The sequence below is a fragment of the Prinia subflava genome, chromosome 5, assembly GCF_021018805.1.
Source record: "Prinia subflava isolate CZ2003 ecotype Zambia chromosome 5, Cam_Psub_1.2, whole genome shotgun sequence".
Classification (NCBI taxonomy): domain Eukaryota; kingdom Metazoa; phylum Chordata; class Aves; order Passeriformes; family Cisticolidae; genus Prinia; species Prinia subflava.
The window spans coordinates 3,736,706-3,763,611 of record NC_086251.1 but is presented as its reverse complement, the minus strand read 5'-3'; the positions used below and the strand labels follow the sequence as shown (position 1 = coordinate 3,763,611).

At 40.2% G+C, this 26,906-nt stretch overlaps 1 protein-coding gene and 1 long non-coding RNA gene across 7 annotated transcripts in view; one reads left to right on the top strand and one right to left on the bottom strand.

Annotated features, from left to right (window-relative positions):
• Positions 1–26,906, top strand: part of LUZP2 (leucine zipper protein 2) — a 76,321-nt gene that overhangs the window by 34,671 nt on the left and 14,744 nt on the right. For 5 of the 6 annotated variants that reach the window (XM_063397590.1, XM_063397593.1, XM_063397588.1 and 2 more), the window contains exons 3-7: positions 7,034–7,151; positions 9,284–9,354; positions 11,395–11,473; positions 18,143–18,205; positions 23,959–24,021. In XM_063397590.1, coding sequence (XP_063253660.1) covers positions 7,034–7,151; positions 9,284–9,354; positions 11,395–11,473; positions 18,143–18,205; positions 23,959–24,021 — 394 coding nt within the window. The remainder of the gene's footprint in view (positions 1–7,033; positions 7,152–9,283; positions 9,355–11,394; positions 11,474–18,142; positions 18,206–23,958; positions 24,022–26,906) is intronic. The other variant, XM_063397594.1, reaches the window with a different exon arrangement.
• Positions 6,557–21,306, bottom strand: LOC134550788 (uncharacterized). Its single transcript, XR_010080438.1, has 3 exons — positions 20,895–21,306; positions 10,390–10,484; positions 6,557–6,667 (listed from the first exon to the last, which is right to left on the bottom strand). It is a non-coding gene; the product is annotated as an uncharacterized LOC134550788 (long non-coding RNA).

Below are 26,906 nucleotides of genomic sequence, written 5' to 3'. Positions count from 1 at the left end.
AGATAACTGAAAGATGTATAACTTGTCAAAGGATAAAATAAAAAGATAATGAGGAGAACTACACTGGAAGGTAAAGAATTAGCCTTTAGACCATTTCAAAGTATCCAAGTAGATTTTACAGAACTTCCTCAAGTTCAACGATGGAAATATATATTAGTAATAACAGACCATTTAACTCATTGAGTGGAGGCAGTTCCCACTGCCAAGGCTACTGCTAATGTGGTAAGTAAAACCCTTTTGAAACAAATTATTCCAAGATGTGAGATGGTTAATAAAATAGATTCAGACAGAGGAACACACTTTACATCAAAAGTGTTACAACAATTAATTCAAGCTTTGGGGACCCCAGGCCCAGCAGCTCTGGCTTTGTAAGAAAACCCTAACAGAAGCTGTGAGGCAGCTGTACCAGGACCCCCCTGACCTTAGGCCCCTCTGAGCATTGGGGTCTAAGAAGAGAATAAATATCTTTGTCCCCAAGAGGGAAATCCCAGAAGCCCCAGGGTGTCCTTGGGGAAGTGTTCCTAAGTTCTGCTTCTGTTTGTCAATAATGCTGGGGTTGGTGTTGTTTGTTAACCTGTGTATACACACCAGAAAGGAACTATTATTATAGTCCCAGATCTTCGCCTGAGAGGCCCCTAATTTTCAAAATTACAATAATTCAGAGGGAGAGAATTTGAATTCTTCATTACAAGGGTGGCTCCAGCTTTTCTGTGGCAGATACCTGTCTTTCAGACTAAGACAGGACCATTTTTTTAGTTATCCTATAAAACTTAGGTGTGATATTTATAACAGTATTTTAGCATTGTACAGCTTGTATTCCAAGATTTTGTTAAAACCTATGATCAATTTAATATGCTGCCGTTTCTGTCAGCTATATAGTGCACACACAGATAGATTATGTGTGCCAAAATGCAATTCAAAGGAATTATAAATTGCACCATATCAAAATTGTTGTGATTAATATCTCTAACTCCAAAATGAGAAGGTCCTTTTCAGGTATTGCTGGCACTGAGGCTGCGATCCGGACCAGGGAACGAGGGTAGATCCACGCCAGCAGAATCAAAAGACCTGTGGAAAAGCCTAAGGAGTGGACAATATCATCGGAACCGGGTGATACGAAATTAACCCTAAAACGGGAATGAGAGGTGATGAACTGGGGAGATCCACATGATCCAGGAAACATACGCAGGATCACACCTGACTGAAAACTTAGACTGAGTTTTGCATCAGTGGTTTCAAATACCACCTGAGAAAACTTTAAGACACCTCCAGTACCCTCCATGGGGAGGAATACTTCCACCACAGACAGGAGGATCGAGATTGTTTCGGACAGAAAACCCCTGTGTTTTTGCCTTAGCCTGTGATTTATATAAAGAGGAGGGGGAATTACAACCTCATATATTGCCAAGCCAAATACCCTGTTTGATTCACCCAAATACTGGACATGCTGGTTGGTTTAAATGTGTTTGAGCTGTGGGAAAAATTGGTACTGTAGTTCACCCAAACGACACTCTCGTTGCATGAAGTGTAGAGTGTCACCTGAGCCCCCTATCCAAGCAGAATTTGAAACAACTAAAATAATAACTTTGTTGTGTAGATGGGAATTATTAGTGCCTGTTGAACGAGAGGTGGCTGAGGAAAAGTGGGAGACCACAGTTAAAGAGTGTCAAGAACGATTTGCCTGGAAATTAGCTAAGAGAAAGTGACAATAGAGGAGAGGGCAAGACCAGATTGGCCTCTATAATCGCCACCGAGAAGATCACATACACCTGCTGTGGGCTGCAACCCCATAGGCATGGGAGGTAGGAGTATAAGCCATACTGGACCTCTCCTGGTTCTATCACTCATTTTCTGGCTCTTCCCTTTTGGGATGTCGACCCGGCCATGCTACAAGTGTTACCAAAAACTGTATATGGAAAAGACACCGAAGCTCCTTCTTTATTTCTCACACTCATATCAACAGTCACTGTTATAACCCCTCCAAACTGGGAAACTGCATACACAATAGGAAAAAGTATTGGATTGCGGAAAATTTAAGGGGAAGTGAATGTGCAAAAAGGGACAAATAAATGTGTTTCACCCACATTACTGAGAGTAAAGCAAAGGATTTGGCCCAAAACTCCCCCCACAAGTGGAAAGGGAGCTGTACTCTGGGTGTCATACAACCAGGATTTTTTCTTTTGCCTGGACCTGAAGGCGATCACTTAGGGATACTAGTTATAAAGATCTAAAAAGAAGCAAGAGAGATATAATTGGAAGATTATAAAAAATTGGGGAGAGGATGAGTGGCCCCCTGCACGCATACTGGAAACGTAAGGGCCAGCCACCTGGGCACAAGACGGGAGTTAGAGATATCGAACTCCCATTTATATGTTAAATTGTATCATAAGGCTTCAAGCAGTCGTAGAAATAATAACAAACAAAACTGGTCTGGCAATAGAATTAACATCCAGGCAACAAACTCAAATCAGAGCCGCTGTGTATCAAAACAGATTAGCACTAGATTACCTATTAGCTGAAGAAGGGGGCGTTTGTAGAAAATTCAATACATCAGATTGTTGTTTAAAAATAGATGATAATAGAGATACTATCCTAGATATAATCAATGATATCAGAAAAATCACCCATGTACCAGTTCAGAAGTGGAAATCCATGCTAAGTACCAGCTGGTGAGATAATGTGTTAGGAGTAGAATGGTGAAAGAAACAAGGCTTTTTCCTCTTATGTGCTACAGCTAGTTTAATATTATTTCCTTGCTTGATCCCTTGTTTTATTAGATTAATCACTAGTGTAGTTCAAGGTATGCAATTAGTAACCTTAGATCAAAAGATAGATACAACAAAAAAAAACAGTGCAAAAGATTATGGTATTAAGGAAACAAAATAAAGTAGAAGACCCCCTCCAAAAAGCTAGACTGATTTATGAAGAAAATAAACATAGAAGGGATGCAAGAGAGCAGTAAATATCCGCTCGAGCCAATTTATTATAACAAGAAAGAGGAGGGATTGTGAAAAAGGCATATTGTATATGTGGCTCTACGCAGATATTTACTATATGTAATCTGATAGATAGAAAAGTTATACTATATTAACATTAGAATAATGTAGTGAATGTAGTTTTGTAATTAACAATAAGTTATAGTACAATAGAAGCTGTGTATGTGTGTTATATTTTTTTTGTTCAAGAAGAAAAATTCCTCAGCAGAGAGATAACATTCACAGAGGCCCCTAAACCTTACAGAGGCCTCTAAACCTTCTAGTGAAGAAGAATTTATGGCCTCTTATCCACAGAACCTAACTTTCTCAAGGACGTATGCTCTCATGTGTTCTTTTAATTAACAGAAAGCTTTTGTGACAAGAAACAGCTGAAAATTACTTGTTTTACGTAAGATATGAATAGTCATAAACTGAAAGCTTAAAAAAGAAGACTTCTCTTTGTTCTAGGCCCTTCTCCTTCCTAGCCTTTGTCTGGGAGGGAGGGGGGACAAAAGCCCGGGCTACCTTCTTTGCTCTTGCTGTCTCATTATTTGTCCTGTCTCTGAAAACTTTTTTTAAACTTTTATTATTGTATTAATATTTTTGTAACCAATTTTTATTCTTTATTAAATATTCATAAATTTCAAAAAAACGAGTGATTGGCATTTATCACATACTGCAGAGGACCTAGTTATGAAAGCAGTGTCCTTAAGTCATTGGTAGGCATCTATCATTTAAAAAAAAAGAAGAAACTCCCTGAGGAATCATGTGCTTCATATTTTTAGAGAGAGTGTGTTTTTGAGAGTGAGAGGGGCACGACTAAGAAACAAGGAACAGCCTTGCAGCAGTAGGGTCTGTATGTGGAAATGTGTGTGTTGGGGTGTTTACAAGCTCTGACATAATCAGATTACTGTGGAGGAAATCTGCCATGCCTCACTTCGTTTCCTCCAGATTAAGATTTTTTGTTTTAATATTGAGATGTGTCCTTTCCTAATTTATAACAGGATCTCAGGCTGTTCTGGTTGACTCTGGTTGTTCCCTGGATAAGTGACACCACCAGTTTAAATACAGCCTTGGCCAGAGCTTGGTGGAGTGCTGCAGCTCAGCAATGTGCCTGATGAGCATTCCAGGAGAGGATCACAGGTTATATATAGCTCCAGATTTAATTAGCATTTCTGTGCTTCCCGAGGAGGAGGCAGAAGCAGCAGCATCCTGTCATCGTGTCAGTTCTGTGGTGTAAGGCTTGGTCTGTTAAAGGCTGTCACTGGCCAAAATGTCAAACCAAAAATACTGAAATCGTGTAAAAATGTCCCTGTATGTCCTGTCTTTGGTGACTTGGGGACGTGTTAGGTCAGACAGGCGTTTTCAAACATGTATGAGGGCGTGGAATATTGTCCCTAGGAAAAAAATACTGAGAGATATTTGTGTACAACCTTGCCTTTCAAATCACCACCACCACTAGATTTGTTGAAAGATGAAATATCAGTATCACCCCCACCACTGTTGGGTGCTCTGAGTTTAGTTGCTGGGTTTGGTTCAGAGGCTTTATTTTCCTGGACACTCCTGGGGAGTGGCAGCCTGTGGGACACCTGCATGAGGAAGGGCAGGGACACACCTGGGGAGTGGCAGCCTGTGGAAAATTTTCCCAAACTAAGGCACTTTTCCTGGTGACAGCTCTTAGCAAAAGAAAAACCAACACACTGATGCAATTACTGCAGTAGAGTTCCCAGATTCTCTGCTGAATGAGCATATGGATATTCCTGACTTAAATTTATATCTCAGCAAGAAAATTATTGATATTCTGGTACCTTTGAGAGCTGTAGAAATGAAAAGACAACTTCAAGGCCAAATCTTCATTTCCATTTCTAAGTCAATGTATTTACTTAACCTGAAGAAGCCTCATGAGATGTAAAGCATTTGAATTCTAACGTGATTCTTTTAAGAGCTGATATATTTATATTTGTAAAAAAATATTCAATATAAAGGGCAGCCGTCACAAAACTATTACATAATGAAACTAGATTTAAAATTCTGATTTCAAATCTAAGATCTTAGTCCAGTTAATAAATGGCAAGTGCCCTTGAAATCAATCTTTTTTCAGTCAGGTCATGTTTCTGGAAGCTCTTAATTTTGTGGTGGCACACAAATTTATGTAGTGATGCTCAAAAGTACAGAAAAATTTTGTGTAGTTCCATTTTTTCTGTTCACTATTTGTAATATTTTCAAATGTCTATGCATTTATTCTTGTGTAGGTATCCCTTCAATAATGGTGGACCAGGATTATTACTGGAATTTGTCTTTCCTTTCAGAATTGCAAACAGAAAAGTTGAAAGAATTATTTGTAGCTAGTACAAAAGTCAGCCAGATCTCTCAAAATAATTATTTTTGTAATTAAAACTGTATTTAAAACTGTAAAGATGATCATGCTGAATTCAAAATGCCAGCATATTCTAAGAAAGGAAAATGAAGGAAGGACAAAGGGGTTCTTCTGTGCAAGGCCAGGATGAGCAGAAGTGGAATATCCTGTGGATTGGATTGACAGGAATTTGCAAGTGGGGAGATTTTTTCCCTGTCCCCACTTCCCCTCTCCCCCACCCTAGTCTGAAACACAATGTTCAGGTCATGCCCAAATACCAAATACATAATGCAAGTGTCATTATGAAGAGTGGTGGTATCTGACAAAGGCTGGATCTCAGTAGAGGAATATCTGCTCCTCAGCTTAATGCTTGTGTGGCTTTTCCCAAATGTAATAGTTACAGCAGAATGAAATGGAATCAGGTTAAAGGACTTGAAACTCGGGTTGGATACTATTGTAGTACATTACATATATGTCTATGTGCTATAATTGTATGTAGTGTACTTTATCTAGATAACCTGATCATTTGGGGGTTTGATTAATAAAACATTTCACAGATTTTCTAGACTTAGAATCTTCCTACTCAGAAAGACAGGAGAATCAGCATTGCAATGCTCTGTTGTGTTACAGATTATTTCCATCTCATTTGGTTATTCTACAGTTTTAAAGATTCTTATCTTCAACTTCCACATATGTTGATTTAGGATTATGTTTAACCTTTTTCTCACTTAACTATAAATCAGATTCATGTGCCCACTTCCACTACCAAGAATACCTTCAGAAGATTTCTTTATAAACCCCTAGGTGATAATGCACTCTGCAAGGGTGTTTTGTGAGCAGTATTTGTTACAATTTGTTATCCTTTTATCAAATTACCTAGTTTTCCTAGAATTTGCAGTAGAATGCCCTGACCTAGTAATTACAATTAGGGCACAGAAAGTTTTTTAAAAAGAGGAGCTTAAAAATAAACTGTTGGGTCTTTGCTGAAGGAGTGTCTCAGTTTGGAGACCAATTTTAGGAGAAAATGCTCTGCAAGGAGTTTCCTCCAAAGAGAAGGGCTTTGGGAATCCCTTTATTGCCAATGAGAAATGAATACCAGTGGGTGACAGTGAAAAAACAAAGTACAACTGCTCATTAACAGAGTAGTGATACTTCTCTTTTTTCTGCATGGTGAAGGACGATGCCAGCCCCCCTAAAGACCCAAATGCTTCCTTCTGACAGGTACCTGGATAAGGATGAGCTGTTCTTGCATCCTGAATCTTCTCCAGCTTCAGTGGAGTTACTCTGGTTAAATCTTCTAACATCTGGTTCAGTTGGTTTACATGTTGCAGTTTTTCTGAATTGAGGAAATCATCTTGTGAGTTAAATTCAGACAAAATTTCTGTATTGGTAAAGATATGTTTTTTACCGGATGTGTTTTCAGATGTGAAGTGAGTGTTACTATGCTGTGGTGAGAGTATTTATATTTTGTTAATTGAGCATTCCCTTCAGACAATACCCTGTGCTTTTCATACAATAACACAGCTTCAGACTGTGGGCGTGCTGATGTGGAAAACTGACTGGTGTGAAACTTTAAGGATGCTCATCAAAGGCACGTGAGACTAAACTTTGGTTATTCAGGAGCCAGGATGAACTAAGATGTGTTTTCAGACGCATTGGCTCCTGTTTTGGGATGATCTCATGCTTCTATTCTTTGTTTCAGACAGGGCTATGAAGAACTGGAGAGGCAGCTGAAAGAAGTCTTTAAGGAAAGGAGCACCATTCTTCAGGAGCTGTTAAAGACCTCTAAGGAACTTCAGGGAATTAAAGTGAACCTCCAGGTCAGACTCTGTCTCAGTTTCTACACATTACTTACTTACCTCAACATTTTCTTATTGGTGTCTTTTAAGTACCAAAAAATGTGTTTCTTTTTTAAAAAATCATTAAATATGTGAATAATTGTTACTTTGTTTGTTTTGTTGATCTTCTTCTTAATATAAACCTGATGGTTTCATGGAAAATTTCATCCTAATGTGTTGGGGCCTTTGTCAACTTGGTAAAAATCAAGAAAATATGAATTGGAATACAGGAAAAGGAGGGGAAGGACAAGAAGAAGGCAAGCATTGCTGGAGCTGACACACATTTGTGCTGGCAGCTGCTGCAGAGGGTGTTCTTTTCTGCAGCAGGCTGATCTTGGCTGCTGAATTCAGACACTCAGCTTCCTTTAGGGGCTGGGTTTGCCTTTGTGACTCCCATCTGCACAGCCTGGCTTCACTCAGGCACTGCTCTACCAGCTCAGCTGCCAAACCTTGCTGGCTTCACTCAGGCACTGCTCTACCAGCTCAGCTCACAAACTCTGCTGGGTGAGCCTGCAGGGAGAGCTGAGACCTCTCTGCAGCTCAGTTTGGGTGTCATGGTCAGGCTGAAAGGGCAGCCATGAACTCTGAACCCCAATCAGCTCCTCAGAGGGAACAGGAGATGGAAATGCTGCCTGGGTTTGAGGTGCAGATATAAAAGGAGATGGAAATGCTGCCTGGGTTTGAGGTGCAGATATAAAAGGAGATGGAAATGCTGCCTGGGTTTGAGGTACAGATATAAAAGGAGGTGGAAATGCTGCCTGGATTTGGGGTGCAGATATAAAAGGAGATGGAAGTGCTGCCTGGAGTTGAGGTGCAGATATAAAAGGAGATGGAAATGCTGCCTGGATTTGGGGTGCAGATATAAAAGGAGATGGAAATGCTGCCTGGAGTTGAGGTGCAGATATAAAAGGAGATGGAAATGCTGCCTGGATTTGGGGTGCAGATATAAAAGGAGATGGAAGTGCTGCCTGGAGTTGAGGTGCAGATATAAAAGGAGATGGAAATGCTGCCTGGATTTGGGGTGCAGATATAAAAGGAGATGGAAGTGCTGCCTGGAGTTGAGGTGCAGATATAAAAGGAGATGGAAATGCTGCCTGGAGTTGAGGTGCAGATATAAAAGGAGATGGAAATGCTGCCTGGAGTTGAGGTGCAGATATAAAAGGAGATGGAAATGCTGCCTGGGTTTGAGGTACAGATATAAAAGGAGATGGAAATGCTGCCTGGAGTTGAGGTGCAGATATAAAAGGAGATGGAAATGCTGCCTGGGTTTGAGGTGCAGATATTCAGCTGAGGCAGCCCAGTCTTTCCTAGCAGGGTCTCTTAGTCTGGTGCAAACATTTGGGCTCCTTAGCAGTTGAGGTTGGTCTCTGTATCTCATGCCATTCTAAAGGAAATGATTTTTCTGGCAATGCATTTTAATCTTCATTGATGTCAGCTAGCTGGGAAAAATAAAAGGAGCAGCAGCACTGTCTGTTCACAGGAGAACACCACTGGTGTATATCAGTACTGTGCTGTATTATATTATTATGTTACCCTGTCTTATGTTCCAGACCTCTCTGGTTTTAATTAATTAACTCTTGGATCCTTGGGGTTTTTGGTTTGGGAGCTGAGTTTAATTTGGGGGTTTTTTGAGTGCTTTATCACTGTTATTGTAGGCTTTTTCTTACTTTTTAGAGAACTATGCTTCTCCTTGTAGCAAATTTATTTTAGAATGTAGCACAGTTGAAGGTGGTATTCAGCAAAATCACACTGTGAAATGTTTTAGACTTAACACTTCAGAGATCCTGACAGGGCAAAGAGCTGTGGTCTTATCTTCTTATATACACACTTACTTGGTCATAAAATTCTAATGCTTTTAGTCATTTTTCTGGTTCTAAATCTGCTTATTGTGTTTATCTCTCATTTAGTATTTGAAAAATACCCAGCTGTGTCCAGTTAACTGTGTTTGAGTGCCAGTGAAAGAAAAGTCAGACTGTTCTTGCAGTTCTCTTAAGGGGTGATGTCTGCAGTTCACCAGGACCATTTCATGAACGAGGGCCAAACACTTTCACAGATTAATAATAAAAGGAATCTCTTTAATAGAGTTGGTTTTGTTTTTGTTTTTTTGCTATAAGTCTTTAAAAAATGATGAAGCATCAACCAAAAATGATGTGCAGAAACTTCTGGAACTGGGCCAAAACCAAAGGTAAGACTCTCCCTTCCTTCCTTCTCTTTCTATTTCCTGACTAAAAACCAGCAAATTCCACCTTTCCTTTTACTGTATAGATAAACCCTGCTGTATTCCAGAGTCTGCTGATGGTAGCAGTGAAATAAAGGCAGGAAATACTATTTTTGAAACAAATCATGGATTTGCTGATACGGGACATATTACAGGAAGATGTATTAAAATGGTGTGGTGAGATATCTGCTAAAGAAAGGAGTTTTGAATTTTAAAGGAAGATTTAGTCATGAGCTATTCCTTAAAAAAGAAATTCAGAATATTTAGAAAATAGATATTTAGACACTTGTGTACTTCAAAGTTTGGAGATGATGACTTTTATTCAAATCTCTTAATTAAATGTTTGTGTGGGTAGACACTCAAAATCACTAGTCAGTGTGCAAGCAGGAATACTTGCACTGGATATTTGTGATGAAGGGAGGTAGGAGGAGAGAGAAGTATTAATTTCATATTATTCATTGAGCACTTAAAAACTCAGTTCCCGTGGCTGGGAATGCAAGTTCCCAGCCAGTGCTTAGTCTGAATTTCCCTGGTGCTTCATTGCAAGGAGGTCTCATCATTCTGTGTCTCTTAACTCTTGGAATTCAGACCAGCAAAGAGCAACATCAATACAATTTTAATAGCAAGAAAACATAACTGATACAGTGACCACTTTTGCTGGAAAAACAGTATAAAATGAGTACATCTATACTTCATATTATTCCCTAGGAAAAATGTTTAGTAAGAAACTTTAAGTTCATAGTTGCTTCATTGTTAAAAATGCGATAATTAAATTCCATGGCCATCTTCCATTGGAAGTACAAATGAAATTGTGTTGCAACACAGAAACCTGGTGAGAAAATCACCTTCATGACTTAAATACCCAGTACATAAGGTCCTCAATACAATACCAGTAGGATTTCTTATTTTTACTGTGATACATGACAGTCTTTCAGGTATTGCAGGCAGATATATTGAATTATAAAGGCAGGACTTTAGCTGATGTCCTGTTTAAATACTTACATCTCGTGCATCTCTGCATCACAGATTTCCTTCCACAGACAAAATCCTTCATCATGAATGCAGTTCTGTGGTGGTTGGGTTGTTGTGCAACTTGCCTTGATGAAATTGAGACATTAATTGATTAAAAGCATGAATGGACTGTTCAGTAAATAGATCTTAGTTGCAGGTGGGAAAAGGGAGTCTGCTAAAAGAAGATTTTATTGCATATTTCAAACGTGACCCAGCAGGTAGCAAGTTCTTTTAAAATTAAGTGGTTTCCATTCAGTTTAGTTTTCACAGGGCTAAATTATTATCTGCTCCTGTGTGTAAATCCAGTTTTGGCTTGATCTTCTTGGAGAGTTTGTCCATACAAGCAGCAACCCTCCAAAAACTCTGGAGCTGTTATGAAATATTTCGTTTTTCTGCTTTGCTACAACTCCAAAGTGTGTCATGCTGTGGGTAGAAAATTCCAATTTGGAGAAAAACTCTGGCTGAATCAGTAATGCAAAGGGATTCACTTGATTCAAATAAAGCCCAATCCAAGCACTTAGCCTGGGTTTTTTCTTTTTGTGCCAGAATCTCCTACTGAACTTTTTGTTGCTTGTCTCTAGCAAGGGCCATATGAGGTTGAGTTTTATCAGAGCATGATTTGTTTGTTTATTTTCAAGCAGATACAAACCAGTTCTTACTGATAATAGCACATCTCCATGTCAGTGCTTTTTCCCTTGCCTGCTTTCCTCACTTTTTGGTGCCAATTATTTCAGTTTGCAATTCTGCCCTGGCAGATGTTCTGCACAGCAGCCCTTCAGTGCATGTCAAGAGTGGCCAGTTTGCATCATAGATCATTTCTGCTTTGCTTTGGAACTGTCCTGCATGGAGTCACTGTGGTTTTATGTGTGAGACTCTTACACAAAGTACATCTGTCTGCTACTCTGAATAATTAAAGGTCCATTCTTTTCAGTCTGAAGAATTATTTCCTAATGGAAACCTGTGTTGAAGTTGGTGTTCTGTGTTTTCAATAAACAGGGAGATGAAATCTCTCCAGGAAGCCTTTCAGAAGCAGCTCAATGAGGCAGCTGAGAAAGCAGAGAAGCAGCAGGCCACCGTGAGTGATTCTCTTTCTTTCCTTGTTCTTGTTGTTTTTCTGTTGTTGCTTCATCTTGCCTTGAGAATTTATTAGCTCAAAAACTTTGTAAAAAAAGAAGGAATTTCACAAACATGTTAGTAATCTGCAAGCTTCAGAAGAAAGGAGCTGGAAAAAATTGAATGTTCTAAAGTATTCAGATCCCCATCTTCCCTTATTTCTGTGGAACTGAGGAGTGTTTATGCACTTCTGGAGACTTCAGACAGGAAATTCAGGCCAAGGCCTCTCCCTGGTGTGTGACCTTTATGGACCCTCATGTCTCATCTATGCCAATGCACACTGTCACACATCCATTGGCTTTTTAGGAATTACTGTGCATTTTCAGAAACAAAATAAATAGTAGAGTGTCTGACTTTGACCACAGTAGAACTGATTATCACTATAGAAAGTGTTTTTAAGCCCCATTAAGATTTCATGCTGTATTGAAATTCTGTTTCTGGACAAACTGCACAGTTGTTTAGACTCTCGTGTAGCAATGTAATGTTTTGGAGCATAAGTAGACACATTTTGCTACTGTAGGGGGGGAAAAAAGGTAGAATGATGTTTGCTAAGATGAAAGTATATTACTGTGTTGGTTAGTAATATTCCTATAACATCCACACAACTGAGCATAAGTTGACTAGAAAATCTCCAGAGTTCCTTCAAACCTTAAGTGTTTTATGATTTGAATACTGGACTTGAAAACAACCTGCTACAAATGTTTATAGATCTATTTTATATTTCATATTGGATAACTACTGATTTATTTACTAAGATTTTGCTGTCTTCCAGGGTTACAACACAAGGGTTTGTCCAAGACAGAGGTTTAAATGTAATTATTAAATTCACCAAGTATTTACAATGCCTTATTTCGTCTGACTGTGATGTGTACGTGGCCTTGGTGAACAAATTGTGGGAATGCATGTTTTGCTACCTTCTAATCAGAAATAGCATGGATTGGACAGATAGGACCAAACTATTCCTTTGGCAGATTTCTTTCAGTTAATCTGATTTTTGAAAATGCACTGTGCACTCTTATCTTAGTGGGGTTTCACAGGAGCAGAGTGGGGGGAGTCACCTCCTTCAATGCTGAAATGAGACACAAATGAGGATCTGGGTGTCTCTGGTGAGCACTCAGAACACACTGGTTGGAAGGTGACATTTTTCAGGTGCATTGAATGCATTCCTGTTGACTTTATCAGCACAATGAATTCTGGTTCTACAAATGGAAGGTGGAAAACATATTTAGTTACTGAATCTCTCAGTTAGATTTTGATAGGCAAGACTAATTCAGGTGTGGGTTACGTAAATCTCACATGTAGTGAATGGATTTGTTTGTGTTTGTTGTATAGTGCTTTTTTGTATTTGAGTAACAGTGCCTTGTGTACAGCCAGTCCCACTCCAGCACTTTGGAGAGCACAGGATTTGTTCTACACAAAACAACATCTGCTGTTGGCTGTGGGCAAAATTTCACCTGGAGTAGAACAGGAGCAGCTCCTGTGAGTGTGGAACAGAGCCTGGCATGGAGTGGGGGCAGAGGTTAAAGAGCCTGAGTGTCCCAGCTGCATTCCAGTGCTTGCACTAAGAACACATTGAACTTGCTGGTAGTGCCAAGGAAATCAGAACTGTGTCCTTGCTTGGTGACATTTACTTCTTTATGCCTCAGTACAATGTACATAGTGAAGCTCAACAGCACAGAGAGACTGCATGAATATTTAACAAGTGCCTCAGGATCCTCAGACGAAAATTGCAATAGAAATGGAGACAGATAGTATTACTGACAGACAAGGTTGTTTTAGAACTGGTTTCTCTGTGTGTTCCATGTTTTTCCAAAAACAATGTGAAATCTATGAAAGAAGGTCCAAGTATTTTAATATAGGACTAGCGAGAGGATGGGAGCTTCAATTTAATTCTAATTTAATTAATTGTGAAACTTGCTTTTAATCCAATTTAAATGCATTGTATATTATAGGACTTGGTGAAGGAATCTTGATTTTCATCAGAGTAAATGAAAGTAGAATTACATTTCACAAAGACTGTTAAAGCACTGGTGGCAGGGAAAGAGTGGAAATACATATTTCTTTTCTGCACTCGACAAGGAGGCATAGTACAGTGCTTTTGTCAATTGGCTGTATAAATTCAACAGGTAACACCTGCCTGAAGGTGTTCTTTATTAGGTCAATGTATAAGTGTAAGTATTAATTCACATTAATTAAGTCAAATTAAATGAAAAATAACCAGTCAGTTACCCAAGGACTCTCACCAAAACAAAAGAACAAAGCAGACACAACAGCTGTACATGAATTTTACATTCATGTCTTCTTGTGCAACGTGTGGCAAGGCTTTTCACCAGCATTGCACAAAAGATTCATCAGAAACAGAGATATCAGTGTTGCTATGCTTGCATGTCCATTTTCTGACCCTTTAGGACTGGAGAAGCCCAGAACTGAGGGCAGCAGAGAAGTTGCTGCTGTGAGCAGCTGCTGCAGCCTTGGTGGGTCCCAGCTCTGGCTGGTGGACGTGGAAACAACCTTGAGAGGGAGAAGCAGCAGCTCAGGCTTGAGGGAAGGGAAAGGACGTGTGGGGCCATTGCTGTCCTTGGAGCAGTAGTGACACTGAGGGGATCTCAGTGAGCTCTGCCTGGCCTGAGGGCAGTGAAAGGACATGTGGGGACATTGCTGTCCCTTGAGGACATTGCTGTCCCTGGAGCAAAAGTGACACTGAGGGGATCTCAGTGAGCTCTGCCTGGCCTGAGGGCAGTGAAAGGACGTGTGGGGACATTGCTGTCCCTTGAGGACATTGCTGTCCCTGGAGCAAAAGTGACACTGAGGCTGGCCTGGGGATCTCAGTGAGCTCTGCCTGGCCTGAGGGCAGTGAAAGGACGTGTGGGGACATTGCTGTCCCTTGAGGACATTGCAGTCCCTGGAGCAAAAGTGACACTGAGGCTGGCCCGGGGATCTCGGTGAGCTCTGCCTCACTGGCTGTGCCCTGTACCTGCAGCACCAACAAAGAGCAGCAGCAGCTGGCTTGGGACAGGTCTTTCCAGAGAACTCATGGCACATCTCAGATACTTTTATGCCTGTTGTTTCAGCTGTTTTGTCTGGGATGATAAAATGTGCAGAGAAACACCAGTTATGGTAAGGATGGTTTAAATTTTAGGCTGGTCCTGCATTGCAAATTCAAGGTCAAATCCAGTCTTCCAGAAAGACTTCGGCTGTGAGAGGGCTTCTCTACAGATGGTCTCACACTAGAACTGTAGATTACTTTGTATCTAAAAACACTTCAGAAGGACCATACTGGGTTTAGTTATACAATGTGCATATAAAATATGTAAGACGTCATTCCCAATAACCTGAGCTCCTCTTTAACAATCTTTGAAGGTTGACAAAGTTTCTTGTTCTGCATTTAGCATCGAGTACCAAAGCAATTTGTGTTAAGTTTTTGTGCAGTGAAAAAAATATTAGTAATGTCAAGCTATTATCTCTAAAAGTGTAGTGGAGCCACTTCTTCTAGCAACAGAGTTGGAGATCATGGACTAATTTTCACTTTTGTTAACAAAAAGGCACAGAGCAAATGGCACATGTAGCTTGAAAGTGTCTTGCTGTGTTTGTTTGGGGTTTTTTAGTGAATTTGAATAAATATAACAAGTATTGATCCTGTGTATCCTCATTAAGTTAAAAAGCTCTGAGGGCCTTTGGGACACAGACTCTTGGCTTGGCTGTGCTTCATGCTCACTGTCTGCATGTTAAGAAATAGTTACATTTTTAGCAAGTTTCAAACTTACTTCCCATTAACTGCAGCTGAAGTTTATATAAAGAGCTGGCTGGCTCTGGATGAGGGAGAAGATCAGGAAATACTCAAAAATAGTTTGGCTAAGTAGAGTAAGTTCAGTGTACCTTTTCTGCTTTATTCCATTGGTATTTTATAGCAAGCTAGCAGTTTTAAAGAAGATATACTAATGGTTGTTTGGCAATACAGTTACAGCACTGTCTGTCAAAGTAAAGGGGAAAATAGGTCTGTGTAATTTCCTTTTTTTGCTCAGTATTCATTATGAGAAATGAGAATTAAGTAACACTTTATGTATGACTTACCAAAAGAAACTGTAAACAATATGGGTATTTTTAAATCAGTAGGTTTTTTCTAGAAATAAAAGACTAACAGAATCTGGGGAATTTGATTCAGTGTTCTCCCCATACCAGGAAGATTTTTAGCAAAAAGACCTGATCTTCTTTTCCCTTCAAAACGATTTTTTTTCTAGTAAAAGCTTTTATGACTGTTTATTAAGTCCTAAATGTTCCTTTGACAAAAATTTCATTTACTAATCAAACTCTTAACTTGCAGCTTAGAAGTTCTATTCATCTTAGAAATACTAACAGGTGAAAGTCTATTTAGCTTTGCTTTTAGAAGTATTTAGCACTCTGTAGAACATTTTTTGCCCAAAGGAAAGAATATTTTCTGTGTTTTACATAATAGCCTAGACAGTTCTCTCTGTCTTTTGAAGTCAATTTTTACACCATAACTTGACAATTAGACCAGGAGAACGAACACAGTGAGCATGTCAGGGTTTCTAGGTATGGCCCAAATAATCAGGTGCTAATGAATGAATTTCCGTCACACCTTAGCTGCTCATTTAGTCCTGAGCAAGGTACAGGGAGTCTGGAGGTGAGGGAATGTGCTCACAGCCAGTCCTGGCTGTGCAGTGCTGATGTTATACTGGAATTTTTCCCTCCTCTCATGAGTAATTGCTCTTGTCTGACTCCTAGAATTAGATCACTGCCGTTTGCTGAAGCATTCTCCATTTTGATGGGGAAAATTGAATTTAAACATTTCAAGGTCACCAACTGCTGTGAGTAAAGGAATGGAAGCTGTTGTCTTTAATAAACATAATGAGCTCTGAATCCACACAGCTCTGAGGATCTTGGATCTCTGTCTCCAGGATATGAAAGCAGTGTCCTTGCTCAGTACTGCAAAGCTCAGCCTCAGGACAATGTATTTTCATTATGTGTTGTCATAATTGCAGCCAGATAGCAATTAAAGGCAGACAACACATGCAAAGAGGTGAATGTTATTTTTCACTATTAATTTAGAGCTGGGTATAAATGTCTATTCTTGCTTGTTATACTATCAGGATTTGATGACAGAAAGTAGGATTTTTACTCTTCCTGAGAATTATGTTATGTCTTGTCCTTGAGGCTTACTAAAGGCATCATGCAGATGGTGTGGTACAGACTGATCTGCCTGAAAGCATGAAGCTGTACACGTGGATACACTTAAATGCAAAAATAAAGTTACCCCTCTGTTGGTTCCAGTAGACAAATCATATAAATCCTTCCTTTGTAATGCTCCATATCTGCACTTTGTGACTAAGTGGCTCTTGATTTGTTAGAGGCTTACTAGAAGACCCTTAAAATGCTGTTACTATATTAAGGCAAAAATTAATGAGTTCCTAAATGATATTTCTATTGTATTTGAAAAAAAGGAAGTGATGTAAAAATATTCTTTAGTTTTTACTTTTTTTATTCAGCTGAGCTAAAACACTGTGTTTGCACTATGTAAGATGTCAGCATCAGTAATGTAAGATGCATGTGTATGTGAACAGTAATTAACAAAATGCAACTAACATAGATTACTGGATAAGTGTATAGTGCTGGGGTGTCTTAAATGTCTCTTCCCTAAAAGATCCAAGCTATGTAGATGTAATAATGTTGGTATCACATCTCTTTAATTATTTCATGTATATTCATAGCTAGAAGGGGAATGCCTTGAAGGAATATTCATATTCCTCAGAGATAGGTCTAAGAAAGGGAACACTCTTTAATGGAGGTTAGCATACTCATGAACTTGGGTCAAGTTTTGTATCAACAGCACGGGACATGAGGTAAATGGGGATGAGTATTTTGCTCACTGAACTTTTCAAAGGCATCTTCCTTCAAAGAAACAGAAGTGTTTTCTTTTAATCCTGGTTGTTTGTAATTCCATCCTCCTTCCTCCCATTGTATTCCATTAGCTGTGAGTAAAGCTCAGTCCTGAAAAAACTGATTTGTAAAAATAATTTTTTAACCTGTGTTTGATTAAATTCAGTCTTAAGCCTTGTGACTGGAATTTCTACTTTCCAAGTCAAGCCATTGACTTAGGTGGGATCTGAAGACCTTATTTGAATGTTTTTGTGTGTAACACACTTTATTCCACAGGTGGGTCTGAGGAGAAGCAAGGTCTTTACCTAATGAGGACCAACACTGAAGCATTCAAATAAAATAACTGTGTTAGAAACCTGCTCTGATAGATTTGTTCTTAGAGGGGAAAAATACTTTTGTTAGAAAATCAGTCAACATTGTTTTAAAAATCCTCAGTTCTTTGACAATCACATTGAACTACCTTGTGAAAAACAAACACTACATCTACTGGTACAGAACAAAATTAAGCCTATTTACATACAGTAATTTTCTTCTTTTGATTAGAAATTTTCCAGTAAGTATGCTAAATGTTGGGAGATTTAGCAAATACTTGACTGTGGCCTATACCCATTTGCTATATAAGCAAAATTTTTTGGTTTGGTGGTTAGTTTTTTCCAAAACTTTTAAAAGCATAAAACCAATAGTGTTTACAATTACATCTCAACAACTACCACTCAACATTTCTTTAAAATTGTAGATTAACTTTTTGAAGACTGAAATGGAAAGGAAGAGCAGAATCATCCGAGACCTCCAAAACGAGGTAAGAGGAATATTTGATTGTCATCTCAGTTCAGATTCTGTACTGGGAGAAGGGGTGGGTTGGCTACAGATGTAAAGCTTGCTATTGTAGTAGGCAAAAAGGCACCAGGGAAATGCTCTGAACAGAAAAACAAACAACAGTGTGTGCATTTGGAATTGGTGTTTTATTGAATGCCATGGCTGACTCGCTGCTAGTGGTGCTTAGGTGGATAGCACACCTCTAACTTGTGCTGCTTTTTCAGAAAGGGGTTCTGTAGATTATTGACACGCAGGGAAACTTTGTTCATGTTGTTATTGCTTGCTTTAAAAATAAATAACAAGAGGAGAAGAAAGGAAATGCCATCTCAGAACTGAGATAACTAATAATATTTTAAAAAACCCCTCAAACTCCTAAAATGTTTTAAGCTTTGTATGCCATGAATATTGATCCCAAAATTTCAAATTAAAAAATAAGACATGTTTTAAATAATCTTTTTTGGTATCAAACTGAATTTATTATGAAATTTGGTCTTGTAATAGCAACACAAAATATTTGAGTAGCATTATATTTCTTTTCCCCCTTACCCTATTCTCTCCAAACAATTTGCCTAAGTCAGGATGTAGTTTCCCTTTCCATTTCTTTATTTTGCAGAGAACTGTGCACTTGAAAATATTTTATTCATACCATGTCCTCTTCTCCTGCCAGTCAGGCTTCTTGTCTTCATCTGCTTTGGTCTTTTGCTTTTCTAAACTATTCTGAGTCTGTGCACATGAAAACTTGATCTCCTTAAAGCTGTCTTTTAAACAGGGATCTCTGGTTTCTTTGGTCTCTGAGAGTGTGTATATATGGTCAGTCTGAAAAAATGTGTATATTACTTTTCAAGTCATAAATATGTCCTAGTTTTGGATAGAACAGGATTGATTTTTCACAGCAGTCAGGAGGGGCATGGCCAGGCCATGATGCTCTTTGATATCATCCTGCATCCCTTGCCAGGGGCAGGAGCAGGGGACTCTCTCATTTCTGGTTCTGTTGGAGAGAGAAAAGCAGGGTGACTGAAATGGGCTGGTACTGGTTTATTTTCAGTGGAAGTGGCTTTTCTTATACCTTTTGTTGTTAATATTGTTGATATTCATTTTCTTATCTCATTGTTGTTTCTAGTAAATTGTTCTTACCTCAGCTTGTAATTTTCACCTTTGTGCCTCCAGTTCCCAGCTCCTCTCTGGAGTGGAACTGGGAGGGAAGCAGGTGCTGGGGTGAGCTGTGGGCAGAGTCTCTCTGGAGTGGAACTGGGAGGGAAGGAGGTGCTGGGGTGAGCTGTGGGGAGAATCTGGGGTGGAAATGGGAGGGAAGGAGGTGCTGGGGTGAGCTGTGGGGAGAGTCTCCCTGGGGTGGAACTGGGAGGGAAGGAGGTGCTGGGGTGAGCTGTAGGCAGAGTCTCACTGGGGTGGAAATGGGAGGGAAGGAGGTGCTGGGGTGAGCTGTGGGCAGAGTCTCTCTGGGCTGTGCGTTGGGAGCTCTGTTCTAACCCACCACAGGGGAAATGTCTTTTTGAGCTGTCATGTTCATTAGGCCAAGCTCTCCCTTGTCTTCATCTCCAGTCAGAAATGCCTTGCTTTCTTTCCTCACCTGTTATCATGGGATGCTTTGCAGTTGAGCCTGTAAACTCTGATAAATTCTATCAGTCTCATCCTATTGACCAGGCCTTAAAAAATTCTATACTAAACACAAATAAATGCTTCATTAATCAACATTCAAACTGAATGACTCCTAGTCATTTGCTTAGGCAGGTCAGTAGACTTCTCTAATATTTACCATATTTGTAGCACATTTTAGAAAATCTGCTTTGAAAGGAATCTTTCTTTTGGCACCAAATATCAGCTACTATGTGGAAAGGCAACCAAAAGCTGTATCTGCCTAATAGCTTTCTATTAAACTTTTATACCATGTTTTTAGTTCCCTAAAAGTAAACACATAATCTTTTTGACATTTGACTGAATTATATGACTTTGAGGAAATATTCTGTTATTTAGGTCCTGCCTCCAAACACATGGCTTTTAAAAACCTCAAAATTGGATGTGCTGTATATTTATGTGTAGGTTTTGAAAGGATAATCTGCATACAGATATTCAGAGACAGAAGATGAAAATGCTTCCTTCATAGCTGCTCTTGTTCCCTTGAACACTGCATTCACCCTCATTTTGTGCTGCCAGATTGTGCATCTTGCAATCCTGAGCTCTGCTGTGCCTGTAACAATGATTTCCTCTCTAGTGCTGCTCTCCCAGCCCGTCCCCAGTGCCACTCAGCTCTGCCAGTGGAGATACAAACAGATGCAGCAGCCTTCAGCTGGGTGCAGCAGCTGTCAGGGAGTGCAGGAGAGCACAGGGCACAGAAAGGCAATTTTCAGCCCAGGGACTGGGGCAGAAAGCTTTTTATTTCCAGTACAGGAGCTCTGGGAAGAACACGTTAACAGGTTCAGCAAGTTGTCTTGAGGAGTTGTGACTTCTGTGGGCTGTGACAATCCAGTGTGGGAACTGTCAGAGAGATGCCTCTGCCCAAATTAAGGTGCAGATGAGACCACATGGCCAAGACAACAGTATGGATTTGATTTAACTGTGAATGTGAGGTAAAGAGAGAGAGATGGCAAGAAACAGAAAAAGGGAGAGGAGAGGAGGAGAGTGGCAGAGGGGGACAGGTTAATAGAAGATCTCACCACTGTAGATCCCAGCAGCGTTCCATTGATCCTCTTCCTCTGTTGTCCTGGTGTTGAGGGTCCCACCACACACAGAGTGCAGTGGATTTATGGATGTTTGGGCCAGGTGGGAATTCCCTGGGAGGGCAGGTTTGTCAGTGCCCCATGCAGCAGACTCTGGAGCTGTTCCATGCTGTGCAGTGTCCTCAGGAATGGCTCTGGGGCCCTGGAGGGTGTTGGGTGGTTTGTGACACCCTCAGCTCCTCCCCCTGTGTCCCACGGGGATGTCGCCTTCCCGGACTGTGGGGCTCCCAGCTGGGCTGGTGTGTGCAGGGGAGGGGGTGTGCTCAGTGCCTGTGCCCAGGGCTGTGCCACACACCCCAAACTCTGCTGCTGCCCCGTGGCTGCTGGGCAGCGTGTGCAGAGCTGGAGCTGTGGCTGTGCCCTGCCCAGGTTGTGCCCTGCTGGGCAGCGTGTGCAGAGCTGGAGCTGTGGCTGTGCCCTGCCCAGGCTCAGCCCAGCCACAGCTCTGTTCAGCACAGATCCTGCTCTGCCTTCTCGTGGATGTGTTCTTCTCCTCAGCCTTGTTTTCTTCTGCCTACCCCTGAGAGAACTGGATAACAGTGCCACCTTCATCTTACAGGTGAACACTGACATGAGTTTTTTGCCCCTGAATTTAGGAATGCACTGGAACTACTGGTGCAAATGGTGCAAATGAGAAAAATATTTCATAAAGTAAGAATTAGGTACAGCAGGAACTTGGCTTAATGATATGACTGCATGCAAATACTCCAGCTTTTATCTTTTGCTACAAATTTTCTAAGATGTTCAAATACATTAAAATACCTATTTAATTTGAGTATAATGATATTTTAACTAAGTCTAGAAGGCCCTTCCTAATTTAAATAATTACTCCATATAAATTTTAAATTGGCTACTAAAGATATATTCAAAGATACTTAATTCTTTCAATTTCAGTTTGAAGTGTCCCAGGTCTTTTTCATTAAAGTACTTAACGATAAATGAAGAATTTGAAATAGGAACTGTGTAAAATTCTAATTAATTTTTTGTTGTTGCTCTTTGAGGGATGCTTAATAGGAAAATGAGCATAATCTTCAATCCATATAAGTCTTAAGAGTCAGAACTTCTGTACTGAATGAATGGGCCTCTGTAAATGTAAGATTTCACTGATCAGGTAATCTGACTTTGAATAACCCCTTTCTAACAAAAGGGACACATTCTTCCAGAATATGTACCTGAACAGATTGCTTTCAGAAGAGGAAAGATGATTTTAATTCAGAATTTTTAAAAAAATGCACTGATCACAGTTCATTCTTACTTTAGTTCTGAAATATGGACAAAGAGCTACTGAACCAACCATCACCAGTCCATAGGAACTGGAGGATGAGGAGTTGGTCAAACCAAAGGGATGACTGGATATCTGGGTTAATTAAGTGCAGGTCCCTAATGAAACAGTGCCTTTGGCACATCTGCTTCACCTCCATCCCAAAGGTGATGCTGATCTCCATGTGAACCATTCAGATGTGTTGGAACACCTTCCCTTGGTGCTCACAAGTGCAGCACAGTTCTTCAGGTGTGCCCTGGTGAGCAGTAGATGAGGCAGGTGCTTCATGGCTGATTTTCATTCTGTTTACCTTTGTTCATCCTGTATCTGCTGTACAGTTCCCTTTTCTCAGAGCTAGTTGTAGTGGTCAGGGCAATGGGATATTGCTCTTTGGGGAATTACAACATAAATTTTCAAACAAAGAAGGAAAATCAGTAACTGACTGTGACACTGCAGCAACACCCAGCTCTTTGCCAGTCACGTTTTGCAGGACAGAATCTGCATTGTTGGGTTGTCTCATTCACATAACACCCTCATTCCTCTCTGTTGTGTCAGAACTGTGGCATCCCTGTCAAACAGCTGGAAAATGGATTGTTTCTGTAGGAGTGTGTGGTGCTGCATGGTGGCCAGCAACAGGGAAATGTGGGATTGTGTCATTTCTCCTCCTTATTTTGGAGTCATGAAAATAAGGTTTCAAATGAAACCAGTTTCTTTGCATTTGCTTTAACAAAATAGGGCTTTTTTTCAAGAGAAACTCAAAGCTTCTAATTTTGGAATTAAAGCTTCCAGTGTTTCAGTGGGATGTGGACCTAAATTTGAACAGGGTGGAATTACATTTTTTGCTCTGATGACAGCTTGTTCTTGTGCACAATGTACAGGAAAGCTGCAATTGCTATTCACTAATGAACAGACATTCCTGAAACGTGCTGGGTGCTGTTTCTATTGGTGTATTTACAGTTCATTAACACGGGAATAGTTGGGTTTGTATTATTTCAGTTTCTTCTTAGTGTTCAGCATATGATGTTCAGCCGTTGTAGATCTGCTTATTGAATACTTGGGGTTTTGACCAGTTTTAAAAGATGTTCACACTGCAGAGAAATCTTTACCTTTGCCTCTCAGTTATGGGATAATATGAGTGAGGAAGTGGAAAAATAATTATTATGAGGAATAAGTTTTGTCATTTTCCCTGAAAATGACAAGAAATACATTTAAAACTCCTGCATGAAAAGCCTTATTGAGTTGGCAAAATGCTGTATCAAGTAACTTCCTACTGGTTTTGATTACTTACAGTTTTAAATTATGAAATTCAGCAAAAGTACTCATTGTTTTTGATCATCAAGGTGAAGTGATGAGACCTTGGCCCTATTACTCAGTTGTTAAAATAATTTACAGAAAATTACATAGAGCTATGAAGTTGACACCAGGCAGGGATTAGAGGGTTTGTTCTGCCCTTTTGTACCTCAGCATATTAAATCTCAATTGCTGTGGTTGCCAGTGTTCTGAAAGGGTTTCTGTGGGCAGTCCTGTTCCTCTTCAAACAAATTTTAATATAAATGCCTTTTAGAATTCTGTAAGAGGATGCTGTGCCTTGATTAATCTCTCTTGTCTTATTTATATCTTTGCTGGTGGCTTGAAGATGGTGTCAATGTATAAAATAAAACCAGTATCATCAAATAGTTAAAGGTCCCTTGATTTCACTTACTAATGAGCTGTTCTGGGGTTTTTTTGTCCCACTCTCAGAACAAAAGCCTCAAAAACAAGCTCTTGTCAGGAAACAAGCTTTGTGGTATTCACGCAGAGGAGGTAAGGAAGATTCTGCTCTCTTCTAAATCTCTTATACCCAGAAGTTGTTTGCATAAAAGTCTTTTGTACTGAGGTTCTGGTGTGTTATACATACACACAAGAATATAAATATAGATATCAGAATACAGAATATGTTTCATATTTATATGGTGAGTGTTCCTGAAGTGCTCTCATCCCATCTCATTTCTGGGACTTTACAAGAAGCAGCTCAAAGCTGTTAGAAGGCAAGTTGCAAACTCAGGTTTTAGACAAATAAAATCACCTGGGCATGCCTGTGACTCTGTAGGTATAAACATCTATAACATACATAAACCAAATTTCATTTCCATGATCTCCGTGTCTGCACTGAGACAGGAATTGTGACAGGCCTGTTTTGAGATTAACCTGGAGACAGGAAAGGTCTGTTATTATTGATTCCCAGAATGTGTCATTATTTCAAGGGAAAAGGGTCCCTTTATGAACCTGAGGGAAAGAAATGTCCCCTCTGCTGAGGTGAGATGGACAGTCCATGATCCAAAAGCCTATTTTGGCAAATTCCTCGATGGAGGATACCTGCACTTGTGGGAGCACTCCCTTAATTTAACTTTTCATTTAAAAAAGCTCTTACATGTGAATCTGATTGACTCATATTGCTTCAGTCTGGTTTTTTTCATATATAATTTCTGTTAATTGGTGAGCACCCTCTCTCTGTCCTTAACTCATGAACCTTCTGCTGTATTTTCTGTTCCCTGGCCAGCTGAGGAGGGAGGTGATGGAGTGGCTTTGGTGGGCACCTGGCATCCCCCATGGTCAAACCCCACACCTCGCTGCATAATGTCTTTGTAATTAACCTGAAGATCTTTGCTTATGTCTCTTTTAATGTTTGCATCTAAGGATGGAGCCTAGGGATAATTTAATTTTATTACCGTAAAGAAGCCCTGGCAGTCAGAGATCTTCAGAAAATTAAACATAAATTAGGTAATAGTCAAGACAGCAGCTTGTCAGTATATTTAAAGTGGGAGGATCTCTTACTCCATTGATCATCCTGGCAAATTTGCAGCTATTAAGCATGTTACCATTGGCACAAACAGAAATGCTGCAGGAGCATCCTTCTTTTGTGGTCATTTTGCCAGTGAGGTTGTGCCAGGCGGAGAACCACAGCGTATTTTGTGGGTTTCATTAAGTGCTGTGCTCATCAAGCACAAGAACCGTGTGAACTCAGCATCCCTGCAGTTATTATATCCAATAATTTGGGTACAGTTGCCTGCCAGGGAGTTCCTGCTCCCTCTGCTCCCTCAGGCTGCTGCAGACAGGCACACAGACAGTGATTCCTGTTCCAGTTCAGCACTGGGAGCCTGCCTGTGCTCCCTCAGGCTGCTGCAGACAGACACACAGACAGTGATTCCTGTTCCAGTTCAGCACTGGGAGCCTGCTCTGCTCCTTCAGGCTGCTGCAGACAGACACACAGACAGTGATTCGTGATTCCTGTTCCAGTTCAGCACTGGGAGCCTGCCTGTGCTCCCTCAGGCTGCTGCAGACAGACACACAGACAGTGATTTGTGATTCCTGTTCCAGTTCAGCACTGGGAGCCTGCCTGTGCTCCTGCAGCTTTTGCAGGGCTGGATTTTCTTCTCCAAGCACTCAGGGCCTTGGAGAGAGGAGGGCAGAGAGCTGCAGGCATTGGGGTTCCAGGGCACAGGAAGGGACAGTGCCAGGGCAGTGCCACAGACTCTGTATTTTAGAGGCTGTGTTTAATGGGGATGGATCTGTCTGACTCTACTCAGAGATCCTCTCCCTGGAAGCACAGAAAATCTGCAGAGCAGCCAAATTTTATCACAGAGTTACAGGTCATGCACGTGCTTTTTACCTGCACTAAATGGATTTAGCTTTATGACTTAATTTCATCACAGGCCTCATGTTTAACAGATGAGTTCTACCTTAATGGCAACTCTTAGATTCCTCTGCAGCCTGTTTGGATACCTTGTATATGACAGAAACTGTATATTTTATTAAACACAGCCCGTAGAACAATTGAAATTGGTGAAGATTTTCTCATTGGTCTTCAGCTGATGTGGAATGTATTCCATAGCTCGAGTAATGGCATTGCCCAGGTCAGAGGACAGGGCTGTCGGATGAAGTAACAGCAGATAAAATCACAGAACAAAGAATTCTGCTGAACTGATCTTGGCTGTTTGTTTCAGGTTTTACAGAGTACCATAACCATTCTGGCCTTACTATTTAAACATTTAAAGAAGGTTCTAAAATTTTGGCATTAGATCCATTCAGCCCCCCCAAAAGTCTGTCACTGAATTGTGACTGCATCGATTGGAAAGAGATAAAATCTCTCTAAAATGCCAGCTCTTATAGAAGATGTACTACTTCTGTAATATGTTATGTTTATGGAGTGCTCTTTCAGTAAATGTGAAACAGACTTCTGCTCCATTCCTTCAAAACTCTTGGCATTAATTAATACAAGAAGGTTTATTGAGTATCAGTCGGGACTGTGGATTTCATTAAAAACAAATTATAATTTTGAGAGGATTCTTAGATAAATGGTGAAATCATGTTCCTTGGATAGCTGGGTTTAGTACAAAAAAATCCATTTCTATTATATTTTGTTTAAATGAATAAAATAACATCTAGACTATCACTTGGAATTATTTTAAGGCTATATTTAGCAATACATAAAATAAATATCATCCTAAACTGATATAAATAAGCAGAGCTGTGCCTGTTTCCAAGGGCGTGGTTACAGACTGAGAACCCAGTTCCTTTAGATACCACCTGGTCTCTGTAAAGCCCTGTGTGTGCCTGTGGGGCCTTTTGGCTTGTAAGAATGAGATTGTTCACTTGGAGGGTGATGCCTTCAGTTGTGCTTCATGGGCAGTGTGAATAAAGCTCCTGTC